At 52.5% G+C, this 19,418-nt stretch overlaps 1 protein-coding gene across 4 annotated transcripts in view; it reads left to right on the top strand.

Moving 5' to 3' along the window:
- NDST1 (N-deacetylase and N-sulfotransferase 1) overlaps positions 1 to 17,945 on the top strand; it is a 59,093-nt gene extending 41,148 nt beyond the window's left edge. For all 4 annotated transcript variants that reach the window (XM_086717220.1, XM_086717801.1, XM_086719061.1 and 1 more), the window contains exons 4-15: positions 301 to 388; positions 1,558 to 1,712; positions 2,389 to 2,574; positions 4,922 to 5,050; positions 5,877 to 6,059; positions 7,167 to 7,263; positions 8,492 to 8,615; positions 10,977 to 11,151; positions 12,856 to 13,026; positions 13,684 to 13,793; positions 15,474 to 15,576; positions 16,826 to 17,945. In XM_086717220.1, coding sequence (XP_086573346.1) covers positions 301 to 388; positions 1,558 to 1,712; positions 2,389 to 2,574; positions 4,922 to 5,050; positions 5,877 to 6,059; positions 7,167 to 7,263; positions 8,492 to 8,615; positions 10,977 to 11,151; positions 12,856 to 13,026; positions 13,684 to 13,793; positions 15,474 to 15,576; positions 16,826 to 16,945 — 1,641 coding nt within the window. In that variant the 3' untranslated portion in view covers positions 16,946 to 17,945. The remainder of the gene's footprint in view (positions 1 to 300; positions 389 to 1,557; positions 1,713 to 2,388; positions 2,575 to 4,921; positions 5,051 to 5,876; positions 6,060 to 7,166; positions 7,264 to 8,491; positions 8,616 to 10,976; positions 11,152 to 12,855; positions 13,027 to 13,683; positions 13,794 to 15,473; positions 15,577 to 16,825) is intronic.
- Positions 17,946 to 19,418: the final 1,473 nt, after the last annotated feature.

Consider the following 19,418-nt stretch of genomic DNA (forward strand, 5'->3'; position numbering starts at 1 on the left):
AGCCAGGCTAGAGTCACGTCTTCTCTCGCCAGAGGCCCGGCACAGGGCTGGCTTTGTGGCTGTGGGACCCCACACTCAGAAGGGGCCTGTACAAGGTCAATGCTCTGCTATTGCCTTCTGGATATTTTAAATAATTTTGGAGCAAGAATCCCACATTTTGATTTTTTTTTTTTTTTTGCTGGGCCCTCCAAATTTTGCATCCGGTCCTGCAACAGCAGGATCTTTCTGGGCCATCAGGGGAAAGAAGAGAGAACTCCTGGCTTGCCCCTCACCCGCTCCTTCCTCCCCTGCCTGTCCTAGGCCCTGTTTGATACGCAGAATGAACTACGCACGCACATCCCAAACTTCACCTTCAACCTGGGCTACTCAGGGAAATTCTTCCACACAGGTAAGCGGGCCTGGCTCTGCCCCCACGAGCAACTTCCAGGGGCCCTCAGCATCTGTGTCTTTGGAGTGCAGCAGGTGGCTGGCATGCCCACATTGGGGCCACATTTGACCCCTGTGCCCCCCACCCCCATCCAGCAGCCCCCAGAGCAGTCACAGCCCCAGGCAGAGGGCATTTGGGGCCAACAATAATACAATAGCCCCCACTCATCCCTCCCTTCCCCTCAGGCTGTGCTGTCTTTGGGGGACGTCTTCTCCCTCTTCTCTCCCCCTTACCTCCGTCTTTTAAAATTATTTGTCCTATGGCTGCTTAAAAAAGTAATTGGTTGAATTTTAAGAACATTACAGAAATATGTAGTACACAAAGTGAGAATGTCCTATAATTGTGCCCACCCCAAAGATGGCCTTTGGCATTTTATTTTCAAGTCTTAAGTGTTGAGGTTGAGGGTGTAGGTTGCCTGATTCATGCCTTCCCTCTTCTTTTGGGCTTCCCCCAGTTCCTCAAACGCTGACCTTCTGGGCTGGGCAAGAGAGAAAGACCCCTGAGATGTCCACTGCAGTACATATTTTCTATAGCTGTCTTCTGCTTGGGCAGAAGCAGTGTGGACAGTCTCTCTTGAATTCTAGGAAAAACCCTAATACTCCACAGTTCTGGGGGGCAGGGGGCAGGGGGAGTGTGCAACAGGGTCCCAAAACCAAATAGGGTTGTCTGTATGCATTTTTCGTATTCTCAGCCCTCAACATATCAGAGGTAGTTGTAGCAATATGCATGAGGCGGGATTAGACATCCTGTACATGTTTAAAGAGCTCCGATCATTAAGTAAAAGGCAAATGCCAAATGGCCCGCTAGGAAAACAGGATCAGAGCAGGCATGTCAGAGCTAGGAGAAACCATCGCAATCATTGCCTGTGAACCATGGATTGCACACATGGGGCCCAAGGGCGCCGAGAGGAGAAGGACTTGGCCAAAGTCACGCACTGAGTGAAGTCTACACTCTAGAATGCAGGGCCCTGGACTGGGGCTCTGTCTGCTCCCATGCTGTAGCTCAGGTAACTCTCCCAAGCAGCCCTCTCGGGTTGGCTTGGGCTGCATACGCCCATCTGCGGGCACCAGCTCAGGCTGGAGAACCTTATGGGGGTGGGCCGGGCCGAGCTGCCTGTGTTCTGACTCTAGGTACTGATGCCGAGGACGCTGGGGACGATTTGCTGCTGTCGTATGTGAAGGAGTTCTGGTGGTTCCCCCACATGTGGAGTCACATGCAGCCCCACCTTTTCCACAACCAGTCGGTGCTGGCCGAGCAGATGGCCCTGAACAAGAAGTTCGCTGTCGTGAGTAAGATTCCCTACAGGGCGGAGCTGGGCGGGCTAGGGGCTGGGCTGGGGGTCTGGACTGCTGGCCTCTCACTGCTTGCGCAGTTCCGTCTGACAGCATTTTATAAGTATCTTTATAGCCACTGTCTTTCTGAAGCCTCACAGAGACCCCAAGAGGTGGTTCTCGATATTCTCACTTTTAGATTAGAAACCGACACTCAGGGAGGCTACATACCAGCTAGGAGGAGGTCCCATCAGGACTTGAACCCAGGCCTGTTTGTTTCCTGAGCCCAAGCTCTTCAGGCCAGAGTGGAAGGCTCAGGAAAGCTGGAGCTGGTGCTCAGGGAAGAGGGAACAAGGCCCAGGTATGGGCTTAGCCTGGGCCCACCAGCCAGTCAGAGGCCAAGACTGGCAGGAAATGCATTTGTCCTTGCTCCTCACTCCTGGGAGCTGGAGGGCAAGAACTCTGGGCTGAGAGTTAAGGGTCCCAGCTTGGTCAGTCCCTCACTCCGAGACTCTGGGCACATCCCTTTCCTCCCTGAGCCTCAGCTTTCCCATCTGTACTTGAAAGGCTTGGACCCACTACCCTGCCATTCTAGCCTGTGATTGCTCTCTCCCATTCTAGAAAGGGAAAATAAGACCCAGTGGGGAAGGAACCCCATGCTCACCCTGCCTTGGCCCTCCTCCCCCCCAGGAGCATGGCATCCCCACGGACATGGGCTATGCCGTGGCGCCCCACCACTCGGGCGTGTATCCTGTGCACGTGCAGCTGTACGAGGCCTGGAAGCAGGTGTGGAGTATCCGCGTGACCAGCACGGAGGAGTACCCCCACCTGAAGCCGGCCCGCTACCGCCGTGGCTTCATCCACAACGGCATCATGGTGAGTGGGCCCCCGGAGGCCCGTGGGGCAGGTGCACACGCATTGTCCAGGGAAGCATGGCTTCAGTGCGCTGGTTAGGGGTTTCAGGCCAGGTTCTGCTGCCCCCTCTGGTAGCCAAGGCTCTCGATCCCAGGGAAGGTAGGCTGCCAGTCTGGTCTTTCGTGAGCTCCTTCTTAGCTTTTGTGATAGGGGATCAGGGGATGAACATTTTTTTTTTTAATTTTTTTAATGTTTATTTATTTTTGAGACAGAGAGAGACAGAACATGAACGGGGGAGGGTCAGAGCGAGAGAGGGAGACACAGAATCTGAAACAGGCTCCAGGCTCTGAGCGGTCAGCACAGAGCCCGATGCGGGGCTTGAACTCACGAACCGCAAGATCATGACCTGAGCCGAAGTCGGATACTTAACCGACTGAGCCACCCAGGCGCCCCGGGGATGAACATTTTTAAAAGGGACCTCTGGTAAGGACTGGGAACAGGCCTCTCTCATTTGTTTGCTCATTTTTAAAAAAAACTTTTTTAAATGTTTGTTTATTCTTTTTTATTAAATTTTTTTTCAACGTTTTTTTTTTTTAATTTATATTTGGGACAGAGAGAGACAGAGCATGAACGGGGGAGGGGCAGAGAGAGAGGGAGACACAGAATTGGAAACAGGCTCCAGGCTCTGAGCCATCAGCCCAGAGCCCGACGCGGGGCTCGAACTCACAGACCGCGAGATGGTGACCTGGCTGAAGTCGGACGCTTAACCGACTGCGCCACCCAGGCGCCCCAAATGTTTGTTTATTCTTGAGACAGAGAGAGACATAGCATGAACGGGGAGGGTCAGAGAGAGAGGGAGACACAGAATCTGAAGCAGGCTCCAGGCTCCGAGCTGTCAGCACAGAGCCCGACGCGGGGTTCGAACTCACAGACCGGGAGATCATGACCTGAGCCGAAGTCGGAGGCTTAACCGACTGAGCCACCAAGGCGCCCCTCATTTGTTTGCTCATTTAAACATTTTTCATGAACTCTTCTGTCTCTGTCCCTTTTCTAGGCACTGGGGATGCAGAAGTGTACAAAGCCAACAAAAGTCCCTGCCCTTGTAGACCTGACATTCTAGTGGCAGGAGGTAGACAGTGTGCTCATAAGTGTGTAACACGGGTAATGTATGGTCAGATGGTGATGGGGCCATGGAGAAGAGCCAAGCAGGGAAGAGAGATAGGGAGTGCCAGAGGAGAGGAGAAGCTAATTGAAATAAAGTGACTAGGGAGGGCCCTCCTAGGAGTGAGCCATGCTGCCATATGAAGAAAAGCATTCAAGGGAGAGAAAAATGTGCAAAGGCCCTGGGGTGGCTTGTGCTGGGTGTATTTGAGGACCAACTAGGAGGCCAGTATGGCTGGAGGGGAACAAGTGAGGGGGAGATAAGGTCGGAGAGGTGATGGGCCCGATTGTGTAGGGCCACATAAGGCCATTGGATGGACATTAGCTTTTTTTCTGAGATGGGAAGGTTTGCATGGGGCGCTGTTATGATCAGACTCCTGTTTTAAAAAGATTTCCATTGTTCTGGTCCCTGTGAGTTGCAGAGACTTCAGGGGACAAAGTGGAAAGCAGGGAGACACTTGGGGACCACTGCAGTCTTCCAGATGAGATAGTGGTGGCTCGGACCAGGGTGCAAAGTCAGGATGCAATCAGATTCTGGACTTATTTGGAAAGTCAGAGCCAACAGGATCTGCTAATGGGTTGGATGTAAGATGTGGGAGGGAGAGATGCGTCAAGGATGACTCCGGGGTTTTTGGCCCTAGACGCTGGAAAGCTGAATTGTCAACAGTCCAGATGGGGCATATGTGGGAAGGCCAGATTCATGCTTCCATCTGTCCGTCCGTTTATCCATCTATCCATCCATCCATCCATCCATCCATCCATCCATTCACTGACCTCTGGATACCAGGCATTCATATTTTCTCTGGGGATGAGGTGGTGACCACCTGACAGGCGAGTTTCCTCCTCCCTTGGAGTCCAGTTTCATGAGAGGAGACAGAGACTCAGCAGTGAAACCAGTGCGGGGCAGGGCACACTCCCAGGCAGGTTCTAGTGCTCTTGAGGGGGGTTGCAGGTGTGACCGGAAGGGGACCCTCTCTGGACAGACGTTCTCACTCGCCTGTCTCCGTTACTTTTGGGTCTGCTCATTTTGTTAACGGAGAATAGCATGAAGTGTGTAAAATGGCACAGGCCCGTGGCCTTTGGGGGAGAAGACCCCCAAGAGTGGGGGCTGTGTGGCCACACAAGACGCTGCCTTTTCTGAGGAGACACCTGGCCGTTCCGCCATCCGTGCCTGGAGATGCCATAGCTCTCCCCTTCCCCATCCCAGGTCCTCCCGCGGCAGACCTGCGGCCTCTTCACGCACACCATCTTCTACAATGAGTACCCTGGTGGCTCCAGCGAGCTGGACAAGATCATCAACGGGGGCGAGCTCTTTCTCACCGTGCTCCTCAATCCTGTGAGTGCTCCGTAGCCCTTGGCTGGTGGTGAGGGGAGCAGCTGCCGGATGGCGTGTCTGCCACCGAGGCTGGCTTTCCTGGGCCTTGAGAGGAGGGGGTGGAAGCAGGTATGAGGGTCAGGAGTCGGGAAACCCACTCTGCGACCCTGGCTCTGTCCCTGCTCTGCTGCATGACCTTGGGAAGGCAATCCGAGTTGTCTTTTTTTTTTTTTTTTTCCCTTTCATAATCTTGTACTTCGAGGCAATAGTGTTAGAATTTTTGTCTACGTTCTCCTTCCAGTCTTTGTATGTATAAATACACGAATGTTATATATTAATATACACAGTCAATCATGAATCTACAAACTACGTATGTGTGTAATACACATGTAAAATACATATGTAAAATTGATACATATATTTTGAACTGTTCACCTGAACTTTCTGGCCCTCTCTTTCCTTACCTATAAAATGGAAATAACCATCCGTGCTTTAATACTGTTCAGTAGATGTTAAGTGGTAGTTGTATTCGGCTTTACGGGGTAACCGAGTACTCCTTGTTTTCCATGAACACTCCACAAAAAAATATAAAAGAACACCCAGTGACTGCGCAGTAGGTCAGCTTCCCGTTTCAGGGTTATAGAAGTTGGTGGTCAGTCAGACCTGGATTCACCTGGTTGTGCCTCAGCCAAGGTCACACCGCGAGTTTCTTAATGGCGCCAGTACACCTCGGGCTGGTCGCAGCTTCGGTCTCTGAGCCGCAGCAAGACGGGAAGAGTCAGAAGTGGGGTGGAGGTGCCTCAGGTGCTGACCAGCCCCGCCTCCCGCCTCCCCTCCCCTGGAGCAGATCAGCATTTTCATGACGCACCTGTCCAACTATGGGAATGACCGCCTGGGCCTGTACACCTTCAAGCACCTGGTGCGCTTCCTGCACTCCTGGACCAACCTCCGGCTGCAGACGCTGCCCCCCGTGCAGCTGGCACAGAAGTACTTCCAGATCTTCTCCGAGGAGAAGGACCCGCTCTGGCAGGTGGGCGGGGTGGTGGCCCAGGTGTCCTGTCGCAGAGACGGAATGCCCGCCACTCACAGGCACGCACTCCAGACACGGGCTTGGCCCCCACACCCTCATACTCTCTCTCAAGTGCCAACTCAGGCGCACACTTGCTCACCAGCACGGGCACGCTTGCTTGCTCTCACGCACACGCGTGTACACATCTCGCACACAGACCCACGTGCATGCACACTCATGCACACCTTCTGAAAAAGCGTTACAAAACTGTAAAGGAACACAGTGTAGATCAAGTGGGGGTCAAAGCAACTGCCTGACCTAGTTAGCCTTTTTTTTTTTTAACATTTTACTTTTAAGTAATCTCCACACCCAGTATGGGGCTTGAACTCAAAACCCTGAGATCAAGAGTCACCTGCTCTATCAAATGAGCCAAGCAGGTGCCCCGTGTCCTGCTTAGACTCTTAGATAGTCCTTTATGCCCCTTCTCATGCTCATAGGCTCTGTACCACAGGAAAGGGGACTGATGGGAAGGTTTTGGGGGGGCACCTCTTGGGGACGTAGGCCGCTGGGGGTTGTGAAAATCCAGACACAGAAGCTAAGCTGGAATTGATGGTGGTCTCATGGTTCAGACCAGAGGTCAACAAACCATGACTCATGGGCCAAATCTGGCCTGAAGTCTGTTTTTGTAAATAAAGTTTTATTGAAATCCATCTACACCCATTCTCGTAAGTACTGCCTATGGCTGCTTTCATGCTGCAGCAACAGAATTGAGTAGTTGTGACAGAGACCAGATAGTACTCAAGGTTAAAATAGTTACTAACCACTTACCAATAGATTTACTAAACTCTGTAGAAAAGGTTTGCTGACCCCTGGTTCAGACACAGCTCATCCAGTTAAATTCAATAAGTGCTCATGAGCTCCTGCTACGTGCCCTGCACTGGGCTGAACTAGGGCTAACCAGAAGTGGTCCCTGCCTGCTCGCAGCTCAGTGTCCTGAGCTGGGGATGTGACAAGGACACGCGTAGTTACTCTACCTGGCAGCACTGTAACAGCCACATATCCATGTGCAAGGAGAGTCCATTCATTGGGTTTGGGGCCCCCCTAACATTCCCTCCACTGTTGTTTTAGGACCCCTGTGAGGATAAACGCCACAAAGACATCTGGTCCAAGGAGAAGACATGTGACCGCTTCCCAAAGCTCCTCATCATTGGCCCCCAGAAAACAGGCAAGTTTCTCTCCTCTTGGCCGGTGTCCCCCACTGCCTGCTATCTCAGCCACAGAATTTGGGGGACCGCCGTGCCCTGAGTCCACTCCCAAGCCATCTTCCCCCTCTCTCCCAGGAAGTGGGAGTGAAGTTGGGGTGAACACGAACTGCCTGTCAGTATGGAAGTGGGGAGGGGGTGGAGGATAGGCGTAGAATTTTCCTACCTGTCCTGAACCACCGCCTCAGGGAGCTCTCTCTGCACCTTCCTCGGAGTCTCTGAGTCTAGGCAGAGAAGCCCAGATCAGCCGTTCTGCAAATTTGAGCGATGGCAGGAAAAACTGGTTCAGTACAAAGAGGACTGGAATCAATTAGTCATGTCTGCCAGAGGCGCAAGACGGAGAAGCACTGTATGGTTGCTAAGTCTTTGCCAACAAACACACTCTGCGGCATGAATAGGCCCTCCCATGTTATAGATCAAAACACCTGAGACTCAGGGAAGCTAAGTGACCCCCCCCTCCCCTGACACATTCAGTTAGGAAATGACAGATTCAAGTCTTGAATCCTTACCTCTATGACCCCCGAAGCTTCTACTCTTAACTAAACGAAACCCTATAGTCTCCTTCTCTTTCAAGATGTCTCCTCCTAGCGTATAAACCATATAGACTCACACACAGGAAAGGAATGAGCTCTCTGAAGGAGGGAGTAGGTCCTCTACAGTCAAGTGGGCAAGAGAGTATGAGTGAGGGAAGGGCACCCAGAAGAAACGGCATTTGAGCCAAATTTCTTAGCCCTTCAAGAACTTCTTCACATCAACACATTGCAGGGTCTGGAGCTCCCTTTACTCTGAGCTCCTCCCGAGTGTCAGAGGATAGAGCCCAGAACTGGAAACCATCTAGTTCTGGGATTATGGGAAGACACTAATGGATTGGGCATGGCTGCTGGAGTACAGGGGTTGGAAGGATTCTGAGGCCAAGTTCCTGTTTAGTGTTTAGAAGGCCGTGATGGATTACTGATGTCTACAGTGGATGCAGGAGTTGGGATACCCACATGCATGCCTTGTATTTGCCATCCGGGGTTTCATAAAATCCTTTGATCATATAGATGAAGAAACTAAGCCCCAGAGAAGGAAAGGGACTTTCCCGGGATCTCCCAGTGAGGCACGGAGAGCTGGATTCAGAACCTAGGATCCCAGGCTCCTTCCTTGTGTTTGGGGCTGGGCCCTGGTCTCAGCTGCCTTCTATCCCTGCAGGCACCACAGCCCTCTACCTGTTCCTGGGCATGCACCCAGACCTCAGCAGCAACTACCCCAGCTCAGAAACCTTTGAGGAGATCCAGTTTTTTAATGGCCACAACTATCACAAAGGCATCGACTGGTGAGTGGCCCTTTCTCTCCAGAGCTGGATGGGCAGGCAGTCACGGAGACTACCCGGGAGGAGGTCTGCTCTGGTCACAGCAGGAAGCAGCTGGCACTTACCCACAGCCAAAGTTCCTGTAAACAGGGACAAAGCTCAGTGACCCTTGGATCATGATGTTGGCGCCTTGTCACCAGCTGGGACGTTTGATGAGGAAGCCCTTTGCCCCTTTACATTATCGCCTGGGGTCAGAGACTGCTGGAAGTCCGCGCCAACCCCGCCCTTGCTTGCCGACAAACATCCTGCGTCCCATTGGATGATAGGGACTTGTCCAAGGTCCCAAGAGTTGAGGACAGAGCAGGGGCTAAAATCCAAGTGTTCTGACCTGAGAGCTGGCCCTTCTCAACTGTGTTTTGACAGTGGAGCCGGGCGGTGTTCTTGTGAGCCCTTCAAAGGGGCTTGCTAGCCCTTGGGGGGTTGCCTGGAGAGGTGGTGGTTGAAACTGCAGCTTCCCTCCAGAACCCGTCACCCAAGGTTACCGCGGGGTGTGGAGCCTACGTGAGGAGAGTCTTACACTCTGAGTCTTTCACTGTGTATCTTTCTCCACTATTTGCCTTTTCTTACCCTACGTGTGTATCATTACTCTTGTTTATTATGCTAACATCAGTGGTTTACCTGGGCGGAGAGATTATGGGCATTGTTTGGGATGGGTTTTTTTGTATTTTTCTCTCTTTCTTTTGTCTATCATCTCTCTCTCTCTACCTACCTACGTGCCTACCTCTAATCTCTAATGTGTCTACTGTCTCTTGTCTAAAACCCATTGTAGCCCCTGGAAATCACCTTTCTTCGGATTTTAGGGAGGTAATATGGTGCGACACCATATATTCAGCAACGCTTTCAGCAGGTCTAGGATGGCACCCCATTAGCAAGCACCCCAACAGCACATACATCAGTTAATGTGTCTATTAGCAAACTCTGTGAATATTTACTAATAAGTCAGGTTTTGCTGCCAAATGGCTTTGCTACAAATGTCGGCGGGGGGTGGGAAGGCTCTGTTTTCAGAGCTTTCTCAATTTCGGTGTTACAGACAATGGTGGGTGTACAGATGCTGTTTCATAAAGAAAATTCAGAGATGCACCTGAAACTAATATAACACTGCATATTAATGAACTGGAATTAAAAAAAAAAAAAAAACAAACAAGAAAAATAAATAAATAAATAAGGAAATTCAGAAATAGGAGGGAGCTAGCTATTCCTCGGCCCCATTCCCAGGATTTTGATTTTGTCGGTAGGTATGGGGTGGGGTGCAGGAATCTCACAGGCTCCCAGGAGGTTCTGATAAAGGCGTCCCTGGGACCTCCCTGGAGAAACCCTGTCTCACAGGATACAGGAGGGATCCTACAATCTCACCTAAGGTGGGTCTTTGGGCTTTGGCTCCCATGAACCCCTGAAGTTGTACTTCTTTTTTTTTTTATGTTTATTTATTTGTTTGTTTATTTATTTAGAGACTAAGAGTGTGCTCGAGCGGGGGTGAGGGGAGGGCAGAGAGAGAGGGAGAGAGAGAATCCCAAGCAGTCTCCCTGCTGTCAGCACAGAGCCCAACGTGGGGCTGGCTCTCACCACGAGATCATGACCTGAGCTCAAATCAAGAGTTAGATGCTTAACCAACTGAGCCACCCAGGCACCCCTGTGTTTGTACGTCTATTTTGCCTGAGTAGATGCCCCTGGTAGGGTCTGGAGTGTTGGTTGAGTTTTCCAAGATGTCCTCAACTCAGAGCTGGTCCCAAAGGACTGGCGTGGACGTTACTCTGGGTGAGATACGGGAGGTTTATCTGGAAAGCCATGAGGCTGACCTATGTGAGGCCGGGGAAGGGTGTGGCTGGCAGGAGGTGACACACTCCCCCTTTCTTTGTCTCCTGGTCCACAGTGACAGCCTAGAAAGTGCCGTTCTAGGTCAGGAAAGAAACCCTGTACTCTGGGGGCAGCTAAGGGTGCTCCTCCAGTCCATGCTGGCCCTTTCTGGGGTTGGAGGTGTCCCAGCTCTCCCCCTCGAGGCAATGGGAGTTAAGGCCCTGTCAGTTTAACTGGGAGCATCTTGTTTAGGTTCAAAGACGCGACCCCCATCCCATGCCTTACAAGCCATATCACTTCCGTAAGTCTTCATATCCTCCTGACTCCAAGGTCCCCCCTGGAAAGGAGTGGATTCGAAAACGGGAGACTGCCGAGTGGCCGTGTGTGCAGAATCCCTACCAGAAGCGAGTCCGTGGGATCACTGTGCTCTGCTTGCTTTTCGAAGTTCTACCCCCAGTGACCCTCACCTCACTCTCTCATGCCCCCCTCATGAGTCTTGCCTGTGAGCTCTTCTGTCTGGGCTTCCTGCAGGTACATGGAGTTCTTCCCCATCCCCTCCAACACCACCTCCGACTTCTACTTTGAGAAAAGCGCCAACTACTTTGATTCGGAAGTGGCGCCCCGGCGGGCAGCCGCTCTGTTGCCCAAGGCCAAGGTCCTGACCATCCTCATCAACCCAGCAGACCGGGCCTATTCCTGGTACCAGGTGAGCTGGGGCTGGGGCGGAGCCCTGGGTGGGGGCACGGGGCTCTGTCCACCACGCAGCTACTCGCTCACTCATTCAACAGACATTTAGTAAGCACCTACTATGTGTCAGGCCCAAGCTAGGAACGGGGTGGTGGGTAAGAATGGAGCCCCTCCTCCACAGTGCCTCCAGCCTAGTAGAGGAGACAGGCAGAAATCCACGACGCATCCCAGCCGGCAGTGACCTGGCCACCCTCCCAGCTTCATCGCGGCTCCTGCCTCTGATTCTGACCAATAAGACGTGGAGGCTGGTTCCACCCTAATGAAATGGAGGTTTGCTGAGCAGTGACCATACTAACTGGCCTCCTCACTGGGCACTGGTGGGGGGGGCGGGTATTCAGAGAAGGATAAGGCATAGGACTCCCCATTCATGGCAGAAGCTGCAAACACCGGATCAGGTAAGGAATTCACCCGGACTGTTGTCTGTGCCAGAGAGGGTATGACTCCTACCTCCTACTTGACTATGTAAGAACTAGAACTTTCTTTAGCTTCGATGACCTAACTTAATTTTTTCGAGTACCATTCCACTAGGCTGACAGGAAAGCTTAGACCTGAGCCTTTTGAGGGTTTCCTCCCCTGCCTGCTAATCTTCCTGGGATTGTGATCCAGTGCCAGGGTACGGGGGGTGGGTAGCTGGTCCACCAGCTGGTCCTGGATGGCCTCCTCAGGCCTGGCCACTTTGGGAACTTCCCTGCCACCCTCTGAGCCTGTCTGTCTGGGTTCTTCAAATGGCCAGCCACTTCCTCTCTGGGGCTTTGCTGTGTCCATGGAGCCAGGAGGGGTGGGAGGAGAGCCAGGGGTGGGAGGAGAGGGAGGGAGGGAGGGAGAGAGAGAGAGGGAGGGAGAGAGAGAGAGAGAGAGAGAGAGAGAAGGACGGAGGGAGTGCTCTTTGGTGTGACTTCTTATAAGGGCACTAATCCCATCATGGTGGCCCCACTCTCATGACCTCATCTAACCCTAATTACCTCCCAAAGTTCCCACCTCCAAATACTAACATTTACGGGGTAGAGCTTCAACATATGAATTCGGGGGAGGGGACACACATATTCAGTTCCTAAAACCGTCTGATTTCTATAAAGGGGACACTCTCAGTTTGGGGTAAATGTCTCTTCAGTCCTTTCTCACACTGCTAAGCTCTGTTTTCAACAAAGAGAGCACAAGCTTCGGGCTCAGGGCCTGTAGCAGACATTTGTATCTGGCTGGCATTTGAGAACGCTGCTTTATTTTTATTGCTTTTATGAATGATTACCTTCTTTATGTGACAACTGATTCTGGTTGTCTATTTATGGAGGCAGTAGAGAGTTTTATATTGAAATAGATTTATGTGAATAAGAAAGATGAGTCGATGTAAATCAAAAGTATATTGACATTGGCACACGCAGGCGGTTTGTGGATATGGCAGAAATCCGAGAGGTGGTGAGCAGAAGACCAACATTTGGAAACTCTGATCTAGTCCAACTCCCGTCTTGCAAAGATGGGAAAGCTAGGGCTCCAAGGGCCATGTCTTCCCCAAGTCAAAGAGCAGTGAGAGGCAGAGCCAGAACTTGAACCCATGGCTGCTGGTTCTAGTCCAGAGTGTTCTGGCCACTCCACGGCTGCCGCCCCAAGAAAGCCTCTTCCTTTGTGGCCTTCATGTGACATTCTGACCCTCTCCCCTTGCACACAGCACCAGCGAGCCCATGACGACCCAGTGGCCCTGAAGTACACCTTTCACGAGGTGATCACGGCTGGGCCTGACGCGTCCGTGAAGCTGCGTGCCCTCCAGAACCGCTGCCTGGTCCCCGGCTGGTACGCCACCCACATTGAGCGCTGGCTCAGCGCCTTTCACGCCAACCAGGTAGCTGCCTGTCCCTGACCCTTGGGAGGGCACTCACAGTACTGGCTTGTAGCAGCTGGCAGAGAGCCTCAAATCTCGTGTCAGTCTCAGGGCCAGATATGCCCTCATTGGCGAGCTAGACCTTCGGGGTCTTCCAAGGTTTCATTTTTGTTTATCCCAAGGCTGATGTGTGAGAATCCCCTGAGCCCTTGTCACATTACAATGGGCTCTATGTCCCTGAGGGGACTCTGAAAGCCCTGGGGTAGGTAGCCCTCCTCGGAGGAGGGGAAGGATATGGTGACGTAGTGAGAACCTGGTCGGAAAGGTAGGCAGGGTCAGATCACAGGCATTTTAGGGAAACCCTTGGAGGGTTTATACAAGAGAATGAGAGAGGCAGAGAGGTGCGTGGTAGGGTTGTGAGGGGCAAGCCGTGCTTGGGTGATAGCTTCATCTCTAGGAGAAGATGACATTGGTCCAGGGAAGCTGGCAGAGAGCTGGACTGTAGAAGACTGAGGCGTGGGGACACCTGCCATTCAGAAGTGGAAGATAAGGTAGAGGCTATAGAGTGCAGAGTCCCCAATTTGTGACTGTGGCTGCTGACCAGAAGATGGGGAACCTATTTGCCACTAGAGTAAACACACACCCATATCATCCTTCTCTTTTTTCTCTTTCTTCCAGATTCTGGTCTTGGATGGCAAACTGTTGCGAACAGAACCCGCCAAAGTGATGGACACAGTGCAAAAGTTCCTTGGGGTGACCAACACTATTGACTACCACAAAACCTTGGCGTGAGTGTTGCCTTGGCTTTTCGATAGGGTGACTTTCTGAGCAGACACCTGGACCAAAAAGCCAAAGGCTTGAATGATTATGGAAGAGACACAGATTAGTTAGAGTTAGCAAGTGTTAGGAAGCATGCATATCCCTGATAGCTGTCTAGCAGAAAAGCTAATATTAATATGACTTGGGTCATATTAATAAAGGTATCAACTCAAAAAAAAAAAAGGAGGTGATGAATATGTTCTACTCTGGTCAGTCCCAACCCTGGGGTTTTCTTTTCAGTCTGTGCTGAACATTTTCAGAATCTTTTACTGAAGTAAGTTAGACTACCATTAAACAGCCCCAGTTCCCCATAAGGGTTTCTTAGCATTAGATTTTGACTTAGTTATAATTTCAGGAAAAGGAAACTATGAGTATTGGTGAAGGCTCATAATCCCACTCACTCAGAACCTGGCACAAGTGCACTGAGAATGCCCTCCCCAGATTGAGTAGGTGCCAGCCTGTGTTGCAGGAGCTCAGGGCTAGGGAGTCGTGTCTCCTAGTGCTATGTCCCAATGACTCATGCGGCTGGATGGAGGTGGGGGGGGGGGTCTCAAGAGAGGGAGGAATAAAGTCACCTTCCCTGGCTACCTTTTTGGGAAGGTCATGTGGTAAGAATGTTCCTTCTCACTCTCTTGGAAGTTGAAGGTAAAGAAGGTCACCTTAAGGCAGACAGGAACAGCAGCTAAGGGAGGGCTGTGGCATCAGAGATGCCTGGGTTAGGATCCCAGACCTGTTGCTTCTTTAGCTGTATGACCTCGGGCAAGTGTCTTCGCTCCTTCAAACCTCACTCTCCTCATCTGTAAATTGGAGACAAAGGTGATAATTCCTGCCACCCAAGGGTCACTGTATGGAACGAAGCACGTGTGTGGAACTCATAGCTCAGTGCCTGGCACGTACTGATGCTCAGAAATCCTCTCCATCATCGTCTTCCTCCTTTATGCCTACCCTGTGACCCATCCAGAAATCCCTGTCTCCCTCACCAAATGTGAATTCTGTTTCCTGGCTCTTCTCATGCCCAAGAAGCTCCTAATGGTTCCTGATCTGGGGTTGAATTCCGATGCCAGCATGCCTCCTCCCCTCCCCTTGACAGCTTCAGATCTCATCTCTCCCCCACAAAAGCCTTCGAAGGCCCAGCATGACTTCGAATCCTGAAGGCAGTCTTGCTTTGCCATTTCTGAAATTTAGTCCAAAAGCCAGAACTTCTCAGTGATGAGCATGCTTAAGTACAACAAAAATCCCCCACGAAGCTTTTTTTTCCCTGTTGGGTTCTTGGGTGAAAGAAGTTGCTCAGCCCTGAGTAGGAGAATGCTCAGAAAAGATTTCCCAGGATCCTCTGGGATTCTGTTATGGGTCGCTGAAGGGACGGACTCACGCTGCTCCACCAGGACAAGAGAAGGCTCAGAACATGCGAGCTGCCTTCTGCTAGGAAGAAGGGGCAGGGGCGTTGAGTGTAGCCCAAGGGCAAAACTCGGGCCAGAGGATGCAAACACCAGCCCCACACATCTCTCTGTGGGTTCCAGAGTGTGCTTGGGGTAGTGGGCTTCATAGTCTAGGCTTTTGCCCTTCCTGGGGTCTGTGAACGTTGCCTTAAGGTGGGAGGGGGATGGGCTGGGCCAGCTCCCATCCATAGGCTTTCCCCAACTCCACAGGTTTGATCCAAAGAAAGGATTTTGGTGCCAGCTGCTCGAAGGAGGAAAAACCAAGTGTCTGGGCAAAAGCAAAGGCCGGAAATACCCAGAGATGGACCTGGATGTAAGTGGACGCACTGCCTGTGGCAGCTGGATAGCCGGAGGGGGTCCCTGACTGGTGGGGATCCCCTCTTCCCTTTACCATGCACTCAGCACCTTTTTTTAATTTTTAATGTTTATTACTTTGTTTTTGAGAGAGGGAGACAGAGTGTGAGTGGGGGAGGGACAGAGAGAGAGAGGGTGACAGAATCCGAAGCAGGCTCCAGGCTCTGAGCTGTCAGCACAGAGCCCAATGCAGGACTTGACCTCATGAACTGTGAGATCATGACCTGAGCCAAAGTCAGATGCTCAACCGACTGAGCCACCCAGGCGCTCTGCCATGTGCTCAGCGCCTTAATGGCCTTGGCATTTCTTGGATGGTATTCTCTTATTTATTTATTTATTTATTTATTTATTTATTTATTTATTTATTTATTTATTTATTTTGAGGGAGAGAGCGGGGAGAGGGCCAGAGAGAGAGGAGAGAAAGTGTCCCAAGCAGGCTCCACACTGTCAGCCTAGAGCCCGACGCGGGGCTCAGTCCCACAAATCGTGAGATCATAACCTGAGGCAAAATGAAGAATCAGATGCTTAACCGACTGAGCCCCCCAGGTGCCCCTTGGATGGTGTTCTTAAAAGGAGGAAATAGAAGCTAGGACATGGTGGGTCAGGAATGGCTTAGTCAAGTGAGTATTTATTACCTTCTGCCAAGGGCTGAGTGCTGTGGGCTTTGAGGATGATTCAGACATGTGCTTTGCCTTCAAGGGACTCCTAGTCTAGGAGGGAGACTAGTCACACACACCAATAAGATGCAGGCCAGCAAGTGCTTCACGCAGCAGGGGAGCTGCACACAAGTACTGTGGGAATTCAGAACACGGAGATGCCACTGGAAGCTGATGGGGCGGGGGGAGGGGTAAGGGAGGGGAGGGGCTCTGGGGTTGGGCCTGTGAGGACGGGGGTGACACCGGACCTGGGCATAGAGGAATCCCTATTCTTGCAGGAGAGTGTCCAAAGGATGCAGGGGAGAGGTTGCACGCTGTGACTCTCAGTTGCCCCGGTTTTAATTAATTCTCTCTTTTCTCCCTATCACGAGAACTTTTACCTTGTGTAATTGTATTTTGGCGCCCTGCCCTATAGGAGTTTTCTCTTGGAAGCTACCATTTTCAGAAAGACTGTGAATGAAAGGTGTATGGGTGGACGCGGACAGAGTGGTGGGGAGGGATCCCTCTTGAATCAGCGCGTCACTGAGATCTGAACTCTCCTTCCCGTTCCAGTCCCGCGCCTTCCTGAAAGACTATTATCGGGACCACAACATCGAGCTTTCTAAGCTGCTGTACAAGATGGGCCAGACACTGCCCACCTGGCTGCGGGAGGACCTCCAGAACACCAGGTAGCCACGGCCACCTCAGCCACACTGAACGTTTGCGATGGCCTGGACGGCCTGCCGCATGCTGAGCCAGACTGACCTGCAGAGTGGGGAGCTGGGCCTGGGCTGGCCAAGCACTTATGAGCAATACTCAGCTGAGGCCCAGGCAGGGCCAGGAGAAGAGACCAGGCAGGTCCGCAGGCACTTGAGAGCATCCAGTGCCGGGTCTGTGGCCTACAGGACCTCCTTAGCCACCAGGGGTCCGTTCCGTTCACAGCCTTCCATGGGGAGGCCACTTCCTGTTGGGGGGAGGCCACTTCCTGGTAGGAGGGAGTCCGTGAGACTCTTTTCTGTCCCTCACTGTGTTCTACCAACCACACCCTCCCCGTCATCCCATCACTCCCTGCCCCGGGCAGGGTATCCCCTCAGTATTAGCTGCCCTATTTTCCCCGTCCTCCAGACAATAGGGAGAAGAGCCCAGCTGGGCCTTTTGCCAAACCAGGGAGAGAGACTGGATGCTTCCCTGACTGTTTTGAGCCAGGCGCTTCAGAGGGGTCAGCGGGGGACCCAGAGTCACTAGGCTGGATGTGGGGGTGGCCACCTCAAGAGAACTCTGGACCTCCTCACACATTCTGGTTAATACTTTCACATCTCACCTTCCCTTTTGGGTAAAGGATCGCTGATTCCTACAGTATCCACCCAGTCCTTGGGGCCTTCTTCAGGACCCCGGGGCACCGCCATGCCATTTGGACCCAGAGACCCAGGCCTCCCTACCCCTGTTCCTCACCCTGGGATATGACGCGTGGTGTTTCCTGTGGTAAAAGACTGAGGCGGTTCAGGAGTCTGCCAGTATACATGTCCCAATGTACATATGCTGTCCCCACGCCCACCCAACCTTGGCCCCTGGCAGACACTGGGCAGAGTGGGTGAGACTGCTGTCCATGGCTTTGCCCCAGCTACCTGTGGCCAAGGGCTCCTAGAGACCCCCTTAACCCCCTCCCAAATACTAAGAAGCTAAAGTATTTTAATATTTTGTTTTTTTCTTGGTGCCAGAGTTTATACCCTGGGTGCTGGGGTCGCACTGTGTTATATATATATATATATATATATAATGTGTATATATATATATTCTATTTTTTTTGGTTGGGTTTATTTTTAATTCAGTCATACAAAATGGTGGCAAGCCCCAGTGTCACATCTCAGTGCTAGAGAATGGGATGGTAGGATGGAGGAGGGCGTGTGTCTTCATATGTCCGGGCCTCCAGGAGACAGTTTGGAGGTGTCCCTTGGAGAGGTCTCTGTTCCTTCCCCAAGTGTCGCAGTTGTCCTGGGGCTACCGCGGGTGAACCGAGGTGGTGAGATGAACAGGAGAGACCTACTCCCTCCAGGAAACCTGGCTTCGTGAAGCGCAGTGACCCTGGAGGAATTCTGGCCAAAGGCAACAGCAGGGCTGGGTCGGGAGGCTGGGGGGGCCGAAGGCCAGCCTGTCCCCTCCCCATCATATGGTGCTAGGTTGGGAGCTGCCCTGGGAGCCGGACTGCCCGCTGGGACCCACTGAACTGTCTCCAGGCCCCCCTCCCCCGCCACAGACCATGGGATCTCGGGGCTGTTTTCTGGTTAGGGTCTGCTCCTACCCCCTTCTTTAACAATGTGAAGTGACGAAGGCTGGGCGCCTGTCCCCAGCCCCTCCCACTGCCAGGTTAGCTTCCAGCCCACCTCCAGGAATCCCTTTCTGGAGAGCCTCGTCCTGTTCGGAAGACTCTAGCATCTTGGGGCTGGAAGGGTCCTTTGACGGGTATGGAAACAGGTCCAGAAAGGGGAGGCGGCCTCCTTGGCCGATGTCTCAGAACTGGGTGCACGCGGAGCTGAGAACTGAATCTGAGGCTCCTGATTCTGGGTCCAGTGCTCTTCTTCCAATGCCACACTGCCTCTGAGCCCATCCTTGGGACCCTACTCTGTGCCAGGTTCCTGTCCCTCCCTCAGTCACACCCGTGGTCATTCCAGGATAGGGGACAAACCACTCCTTCCCAGCCAGGGTGCCTTTGAGCCTTCTCAGTTCCTGATCTGCATTTGCAGTCCTGCCTTGCTCTCCCTAAGAGGTCCTTCCCCAGTGTGCGGGGGGGCCAGGTCTGGCTGAGCTCTGAACCCGTCCCCTCTTTTCAAGTTCTTCCCTGGGTGGATACTCAGCAGAACAGCTGCGTGTGGGTCCACTGTCCTGCGAGAGAAGCCTTCCCATCATGCTTCTCCTCGGGGCCTTTGAGCCTGGGAACCCCGGGCAGTGTCGACCCCGCCGGGGATGAAGAACAGAGTGTCTGAGGACAGGGTGGTGTGCCTGCTTGTACGCCCGTGAACGCTTGCTGGTGCCACGGCCCAGACTCGCAGGACGGGGTCTTCCGTAGTGCAGACCCCAGCGTCGTCCCCCACCTTCGAGCTCCGTGGCCTGTGAAGAGCTCGCAGCTCCCACCTGTTGAAATGTACCCTCTGTGTCTGGATGCCTGCTC

The sequence above is a fragment of the Puma concolor genome, chromosome A1 (assembly GCF_028749965.1).
Source record: "Puma concolor isolate L17-30 chromosome A1, mPumCon1.1.hap2, whole genome shotgun sequence".
NCBI classification, from domain to species: domain Eukaryota; kingdom Metazoa; phylum Chordata; class Mammalia; order Carnivora; family Felidae; genus Puma; species Puma concolor.